This window comes from Triticum dicoccoides, chromosome 5A (assembly GCF_002162155.2).
Source record: "Triticum dicoccoides isolate Atlit2015 ecotype Zavitan chromosome 5A, WEW_v2.0, whole genome shotgun sequence".
Taxonomy (NCBI): Eukaryota; Viridiplantae; Streptophyta; class Magnoliopsida; order Poales; family Poaceae; genus Triticum; species Triticum dicoccoides.
Genome location: NC_041388.1, coordinates 654,325,855 through 654,334,789, shown reverse-complemented (window position 1 = coordinate 654,334,789; position 8,935 = coordinate 654,325,855). Strand labels below are relative to the sequence as shown.

The following is an 8,935-nucleotide window of genomic DNA, read 5'->3' as shown; positions in this document are numbered from 1 at the left end:
CAAAAGTAGCTATTTATTTATTTATTTATTTTCTTGCCATTCGTTTTGATTTTACTATTCGCGAGGGTGTATATGTGCTCACGGGCAGGATGGCACTTTCTGTCATAGCATACAAATATGACAAATTATTATACGAGTGGACTACTAGATGTCCCATATGTGACATGACAACTATATATAGTTGGTTGTTGGTTGTACTATTAACCTTGCTCTAAATGCACGGTGAATGGCTGGCCAGCTGCCTAAGCATCAATTGTTCCTAAATTTGGGTAACAGGAAAATTTCCTTCCCTAGCTTGTTGCAAGAGGGATATTTACTAATACTTTTGTAAAGCTATACAGAGTACCGGTTATTTTCCTATTTTCTCCATCCAGATAGAAAAAAAATACAAGAAAAGAAAAAGAATATGACTACAAAAGGGTAAATTGTACAAGGAGAGGCAAATAATATGGACATGCATACTCCACACAAGGGAAAAATGACCGATTTTCTTTTTTTTTCTAGTCAAAAACCAGAAGTCTGTGCATATGGTGAACTTTTTTCAAGAAGCTTTCAACCAAGCAAAAAGTTGAAGGACCAAAACGTAAAGACGAGAGAAGCAATCTTCGGCCTCGTCTATAAAACCAGGGGCCAAAATTTAGTTTCAAAAAATTAGCAGGAGATATACGAACACATAAGGCTCCACCAGGCAGGGACTAAAGTTTAATTTCAAAAAATTGGCAGGGGCCGCGCGAACGCGTACCCCCTCTATCACAAATTATGACGTTCACTCTCCCACTTGGGGAGATGATAGGCCAGCGCACCCACCAAGTGCAATGTGGGCCCCTAACCTAGGCCACGGGCCTTCTTGATCGCCCGTCGACCCCGTCCAGGTAAGTATGGAGCAAGGGCGCACCTGCCTCTCCTTTTATAGCGAGCTCGCCCACCCGATGCCCTCGGCTAGGCGAGGTGGGACTAAACCGAAGCGCAGCAGCAGCCGCGTGCGGGACGGGAGCACGCGACAGAAGGTTTTAGATTTTTTTTTTTTTGAGACAAGACAGAAGGTTTTAGATGGGCTCGCTCGTTTTTGTCCCATTCCATGGGCTTGGAACGCGAGCTGTGGCAGTGGGCCTTGAGAGCGAGAAACGTCTCGCGGTTGTGGAGCCTGGTTCTTCGTTACTATTTTTTTCTTCTCTTTTTCCCTGGGAGAGCGGTTTTTTAGGGCACCCTGGGGCAGTGTTAGATGAATATATAGAAACGGCGCAAATTATGCCCCCCTGATTTTTTTTCGAATGAAGAAATATGCTTCGTAAACAGTCATAATAATTTTTCTTTGCAAGGATGAGACGATATCTACGTGTGCACGCCACTTGTCTTAGGACAAAGGAAAGGGATTTGTTTTCACCCAGCAGAACGGTCGCATTTTACTTCCGGACGAAACCATGAAAGGAAGGACATAGCACTCTCTCTCGGACAAAACAACAAAAAGAAATAGGTATGTCTAGGGCACATCTAGATGTGCAATAACTAGAGCATAAAGAGAAAAAAAATATCCACACGAATCTCAATGTAAGATTAATGACATATAACTTAGATGTGCAATACTTATGTTATATTTAGATGTGCTTTAGCAAAACTGAAAAGAAATACCTGAAAGAAAGAAACTAAGCGAAGGTGAACCTTTGCCCCTCTTACTGGCAAGCAAGATGGATCGCGCGCAATAAACAAAAAAAATAGTGACCACAGGATCAGCGACCTGCCTGAGATTATCCATTATATGCATGTACGGCCGACAGCTCATAATGGACAATCAACTAAGCGGTGGATTGTTGGTTATCAAACCAAACAGACAGGTAGATCGTTTGTCCTCTGGTCCTGGCCGCTGCAACCTTAGCCGCCGTCAGAAGGCCAATTTTCTAACGCCTTCCTCCGGCGGCTTCCTTCCGCCGGCGACCTCGATCGTCGGTGGTGAGGGGGATCACCGGATCCACGTGTGTGGATCGTTTTACTCTCTTATAGTTTAGGTTTTTAGATTGTTCATCGTCTTGGCTTTAGCGGCGACGATGACAGCGTTGAATAAAGATTCTTCGGTTTCATCCCTAACGAGGCCTTTGGTTCTATGATTGAGGTTGATTTTGGAAACCAGTCTGTTTAAGTAAGGATGGTGTGGCGGGCGGCATCCTCGTGGTGGACCTGTGTTCTCGGGCTTCGTCGTTGCGACGGTGTTTGCTCCAGTGCCGACGCGGAGCTTGGGAGGTAGTCCAGGAACGAATGCAGATTGTGGTCTGCATCGACGACATCTAGAAGACGAAACGTGTGCTGGGTTCATGGTTCGTGGATGGCAGGTACGATTTCCTCCTTCGGCGTCTTAGTCATGGTGGGGTATCAGATCTGGAGTTCGATGGCGTGTCCAGGGTGTTGCCCCCGTCTGCCTCGTTCAACGACAATGGCTTCATTTTTGATGAGCCATCTTGGAGGTTCGCAAAGCTGCATAGCAGCGATGAAAGCCGTGTCGAGCTCGGATGAGCAGGTGATCCGTCATTGTTTTCTTTAGTGACTACTATGGTGGTGACGGACGTTGGTTTGAAGTACAAAGATATTCTGCTATCTTTTCAATTTTGTCATGTCGGTCCGTACGGGCTTGTGCTTTGATCTTTATATAATATGAATGGGACACGTATTACCATGCAAAAAATAAAACTAAGCGGTGGATTATCAAGACGGCACAACATCAAGAATTTGCGGAAGACTCATACTCCGAGCTATCGACTTGTACAGACATCCCAGAGTTGATCAACCAATGACAATGTATAAACAAGATCTCCCAGCACTTTCATGCAATGAACTCACCCCTCCGTCAACCTCAATTCGGTGCATCCTGCATCTACTCGTTTACACTGGCAAAGCCCTAAGAAGATTGCAACGCGAGGTCAAAGATATCATGAGTCAGCATTCATCTTTGCACATTGGTGTGCTGCTGCTGCTGCTGCTGCTGCTGCTGGCCCTCGTACTGCGCATAGTGAGCCGGCTGGGTCATGTAATGTGGATTACCATCAGTGCGAGTCTGAGCCTGTCAAGACGAATTCGAATTAAAAATTCATCAGTACTATGTACCTAGGTCCTAAGTACTACTGCCTCCGTTCCGAATTACTTGTCTTGGATTTAGATACCTCCGTATCTAGACAAATCTAAGACAAGTGACAAATCTAAGACAAGTAATTCGGAACGGAGGGAGTAGTAGTATTTTAGAGTTTGGAAGAGATGCAAAATTCAAAATAGATACTCCCTCCGTCCCATAATATAAGAACCTTTTTTAGGTTCTTATATTATGGGACGGAGGGAGTATATCATTTCAGTGAGGGGGGAGATACAAGGACCTGGAACTTCCCTCTACAATTGATCCCAAACACGATTGGACCCATGTGATTTTTCTATCACAATTGTTAATCAATTTATTGTGCAGAAGTGTTTTCGCAATACAGATTTTGAGTATTATGACTCTGTAATTGTTAATCAATTTATTGTTTAGAAGTGTTTTCGTAATACAGATTTTGAGTATTATGACACCGTGTAATGAAACCGTTATTTGACAAAAAAAAACTGACTTTCAGATATGAGCAAGCGGTATCTATAATGTCATGCATTATATACAAACCTAATGCCATAGACCGGGGAAGGTGTAAAAGAGCGGGATCAATGACTGCAACCAATGTAAAAGGTTGCTTGTTAACCATGTTATTCTACCCTGCTTCTTATAGGGGAAAATGGAATTTCAGAAATACATAGTACACAACACACAAATCATTCAGAGATCCCCAATATAACAAACGAAGAAGAGTGAATGAGTGGAAACAAGAATTTTCCAAGTGTGTGGAAGATGTGCAAACCCCATGTGCACACTGTACATGAAACAACAAAACAAACATAATAGTCTCTTTAAATCGCCAAATTGATATAGAGGTTATTAAAGCAACACAAAAGTAGGGAAACGAGATCATCAGATCAATACTTGAATTTCCGGTAATTAGTGTGTTTTTGAACTAGATATACCACACAGTTTTTACATCTGTAACAATCTAGGTATGCAAATGTTGTAACTACTAGTACCAAAAGGACATAAGAGCACAACAATAAAGCTAGGTAACAAACCTGATTAGTGGTGCTATAAGCATCAGAATTGGCATATGTTCCAGCATATGTTGCCTCAGCACTGCCATATGCTGCATATGCTGCCTCGGGATTGCCATACATTGTGGCATATGTTGCCTCAGAACTGCTGTACGGTTGAGCATACCCTGAAATAGGATTGTAACTAACTGATTCAAAACAATGGCGCAAGAAAACAAGCATATAATTTCACCTAAGAAGTATTCCGAGTAATAGCTTGTTTGGCCCAACTTCAACATCAGCTTATCCAGGCTAAAAGCCGGAGATGGCCAAACAGCTGGCCTCATCAGTTCTCTATAAAGTTAGTTTCACAAACTAAAGTCAGGTTGTACAGGCCACAGGATAGTAAGTTCAAGTCTCAAGATGCCTATTTTTATGGTTTTGCATGGCATCACAGACTTTCCAAACGGGCTTGTATCTTTTTCTACTTTTGCATATAAATACTAGGCATCTTTTTCGTAGTGACAGTAGGAAAATCTGATTAGAGTTAATAAATATTCATAATATCACATACCTAACTAGATTCCACAAACCAGCCCAACAATGAACAACCGCAAACTGGCCCAAGAAGGCTGAAACTGCTAAACGCAAGTTATCTATGATAGCTGATATGCTAAGCATCTCTTCTACTCTCCTCCCTAACTACTATAACCTTTATTCATTTTAGTATCTATTTTGTCTCGGACGTTATGGGCCAAAAACAAATCATTCGATCATATGGTGGATTTGGTTGTGTATTTTTGTACGCTATGGAATTAAAAATACTGATTAAAGCAGTTATGATAAATACTTCTAAAGCTATTAGCTAATACAGAAGAGGAAAAGGATAATAACCCATAGAGATTCAGTAGTGTACCAGGGTTAGTTACAGCTGCTGCCGTGGTGACAGCAGTGGCCCGCTTTTCAGCATTTACAAGCTCACCCCGAAGCCTCTCAATCTCACTAGCCACGGCAATCATATTTTTCTCCATTGCTTTACTTTGTAAAAGGTTATCAGCATGTGCCTTCTTTTCGAATTCAACCGCAGCCCTACCAATATTATACGAAAGGACATTAGTGGAAGACAGTGGATCGGGTCTGATGGTACAGAGCAAGACCCACTAGATCAGTACCAACATCACAGAAAAGCTTGCTGACCATTACAAGTGAAAAGGACAATATCAATATTTAGACTGAAGGCGAATCATAAATGCTCCCACAACCCTAGATATCTATTATCATACCACAACAATTGATCTCAGATGGGATGCTTGAAACTTGAAATCGGTATAGACTTCCTGCCATTTCAATTCATGTGCAGTACATTGACAAGTCCAATAATCCAAAGTTCATCTATAAATCTTACAGACAAACCCCAATAGCAACCATTACATAGCTATTTTCCTGCTCCTTCATGCAGCCATTCTAGGCTAGATGGTGTCTTTAACAGTTCACATATATGTTTGGATTTGAACAGGGCTATCCTGATTAGCAACCCTATCAAAATTACCTTCGCATGTTGTGACCTCGGGTGTTGGGGGAAGGTGGGAGGAGATGGCAACATGAATCAGGGTTTCAGTAAATAAGCTAACTTAAGGAAAAGGATAACTTTGCCCTGAGCCGCCTTCCCACAATACGTCAAGGTGGTTGCAGGTGCTGCCATGCCGGCTGTAGCTATGGCCCCAAAAGCATCCATACATTACAAGTGTGATTGATGGCACAACAACTCTAATTGCAATAATTAATTGAACACTACCCTAGCGGCCTAGTATATGAAATCTATGAGGCCATTTGGTTCATATATGCCTCACCAACTGAAGTGTGATATGCCATGCGACCTATGACCAATGTTTGATTTGTCATCAGTTAAACAATGCAGCATGGAAAATGAAGTAAAATGCATGCATTATCCCTTGACTCCTCTCCAAAGCCTGGTGTATAACATTTTGCAGATGGGCAGAACTTGCTAAATTAAACAGCCCTTATGCTTCTAAGTCATTAACAATTGCAGCCCTATCAAATTAAGAAGCAGATGAACATATAACCCTCCAATATAAATTCAAATAACCTACAAACTGCTGTAGAAATAACTCTGCCGCGGGTCCTACGTTGGTCTCTAATCTCTAGCAAACAAGCAAACATCCACAGCCCTGAGTAACTCTATCTTGCTACCAAAATATCTCAACTAGGCCATACAACAGCAATTGCTCAAAGAAATCTAACAAATTGTTAAGCACATAAGCAATGAAATCTTTCACATGTGAGCTCATAATTCTACTCATGCAACGACCGTATCGAAGGTTCTCGAAAACCAGCTTAATTGTGTGACATCATTGATCTTCAGGGCAAAAAACAAGGAACCATTGATCTGCCCTAACCCTAATGCTTGATGATATGCTAACAATCTAAAAGTTTCTTTGGAGAGCAGTTTGCTTGAGCATAACAATCAATAGCAATTCAGCAATCAGCACAACAAGGGCTGCTTTGCATTCTCATTAATGCCCAGAAAACTTTTCCCTAGCAGGTTCTGTGGACTACAAATTCCTAAAATATGCTAAGATGTGACTTAACGCTCTAAGCACATACTACATAATATCCACACCAATCGTCCAAAAAGATATAGTACTATGTTTCAGTGCTGGAACTTGATAATCTTAAACTGAGTGATGGCATGAACTGGGAGTAGGGTTTTGGTCCCATTTGAATAAGAGGGGTGACGAGGTGTACCCGTTTTGATTCTATAAAATTGAACAGATGGTAATACCTGCCCTTCTGGATCTCCCGTCGCATGGTCTCAATCTGCGAGCGGACGTTCTCCGACTTGGCGGAATTGGACTGCGCGCGCCCTAGCTGCTCGCGGAGGCCTTTGAGCCGGTCCATGAGTTCGTTGCGCGCGGCAGCGAGCACCCGCACATCGGCATGGACCTGCTCGATCTCCACGCGCGCGCCGGCGACGGAGCGCGCCTCGGCCTCGATGCGCGCGGCCTGGTCGGCGATGGCGCAGACGTCGGCCTCGCGCTCCATGCGGGCCCTGGTGCCGGCGATGGAGACGGCCCGGAGCTCGTGCTGCGCGGAGATGAGCTGCTGCTGGAGCGCGACGTGGGTGGCGGCGAACCGCTGGTTGTCGACGAGGAACTCCTGGATGTCCCGGTCCCGGGCGACGATGCGGTCCTCGAGGGCCGCCACGGCGGGGTGCTGCGCGGGGCCCCCGCGCGGGTGGTGGAGGAGGGCGCCGTGCGGGGGCTCGTCGCGGTCGTCGCCGGGCTGCGGGTGCTGCGGCGCGCGGCCGAGCAGCGGCGGGCCGGAGTCGTGGAGGCTCATGACGTGCGGCGCGCGGCGGCCGGCCATGGGGAGGCGGGCGGCGGCGGAGGGGTTTGGGGTCAGACCGATAGGTCGGCCGGTCGCCTCGATGAGGGCAAGGGCGGAGGGGAACGGGAGGAAGAACAGGCTGGAACAGATGACGGGAGCCTTCGTCCCGGGCTCTGTTTGGGCTGGACTGGCAGTCTCAACTCTCTCAAGCGCTGCTATTTTGCTTAACTTTTCCGGCCCATTAACCATGTGCCGTGTGTGTATATATAATTACTAATATAACGGCCGTGCGTTGCCACGGGCTCTTCAAAATTTATAATCAGTATCTTTCATTTATCATCCTCTCATATTGGGTGATTATAGGGTGCTCTAATTAGAAATACAACAATCAAATATTAGGAAATTTCACCGAACGAACAACAACGAATAATACGATATCTATCAAACGAATAAAATGAGGTCATATTTTTGGTCCGTCATGCACTTCTGTTGAAAAGTGCCTATCCCTTTTAGAATCAACCCACTGTTTGCTCGCACGCAAAAAAATACATCTCTAAAGTGGGGAACCGATCGGTGCCAAAAAGAACTCAAACTCCTATCCAATCTCGAGTCCGTGCTCTTCCACTTCCATTGATAAAGATGGGACGTCAAGGGTTTCATCATGATGACCTCGAGCAGCCGCCGACATCCCTCCCTACATCTACCCTACCCCCTGCTGCCGCTTGCACTGTCCTTGCTCCTCGAGGGAGCTAGGGACACAATGTTCTTTAGGATGGGCATGACCAGATCCACGAGGAGGCCACATTCTTCCATGGGAACCCAACCAAGCACACCACCCTCCGCAACCATCCAATCCCGGCCTAACAAAGTCAAGACCCGCCATCGATCCATAAATCAGGCTCGCCGCATCCAGGTTCACTGCAAGTCTGCGACGAGTCTGTAGTCGACATCTTGACTTTGGCTATCCCCACGGAAGAATCATCGGATCCTGCTTACTTTTACCATCACTTCGTCTCTTCCCAAGGCAGTGACACCACCCAGCCAATCACCACCACCGCTTGCGGCTTGCCTACATAAAATCATGAGAAATCCCCACGGCGGTGCTGTAAGATCACCTTGGCGACCTCGACAGTGACCGACTGGTCTAAGATCTAAGCTAGCCGCTCTTTGTAGAAACCAATAGAAGTAGGCATGTGACTCAGATTTGTTCTTTGGTGTGCATGCGTTTCTTGCTGCCCACCAGCTCTTGTCTACAACTCGCCTATCTCTGTATCAGCTCTTGGTCTACAACTCGCCTATCCCCATGCTCGAGACGACCAAGCTCGATGCGCAAGCCGCATACGTCTGCTAGAGCTATATCCAGGCCCTATGATTTTTGGATCACTGGCACTATGGGTGCCAGGACCGGAGTCGCCCTCATCCACCAAGTGGATCAAGGAGGCCCACCACCTAGACTCTACATCGCAACATTTTGTGTTTTCCTATAAAAAGTAAAGAACCT

At 45.2% G+C, this 8,935-nt stretch overlaps 1 protein-coding gene and 1 non-coding gene across 2 annotated transcripts; both read right to left on the bottom strand.

Annotated features, from left to right (window-relative positions):
- Window positions 1–719: 719 nt before the first annotated feature.
- LOC119304432 lies at window positions 720–880 on the bottom strand. Its single transcript, XR_005148260.1, has one exon. It is a non-coding gene; the product is annotated as a U1 spliceosomal RNA (small nuclear RNA).
- A 1,785-nt stretch (window positions 881–2,665) lies between these two features.
- Window positions 2,666–7,540, bottom strand: LOC119303784 (protein FLX-like 1). Its single transcript, XM_037580930.1, has 4 exons — window positions 6,890–7,540; window positions 5,003–5,175; window positions 4,129–4,274; window positions 2,666–3,049 (listed from the first exon to the last, which is right to left on the bottom strand). Exons 1-4 carry the CDS (start codon window positions 7,471–7,473, stop codon window positions 2,933–2,935), a joined length of 1,020 nt encoding a protein of 339 aa, XP_037436827.1. The 5' UTR covers window positions 7,474–7,540; the 3' UTR covers window positions 2,666–2,932.
- Between the last annotated feature and the right edge of the window lie 1,395 nt (window positions 7,541–8,935).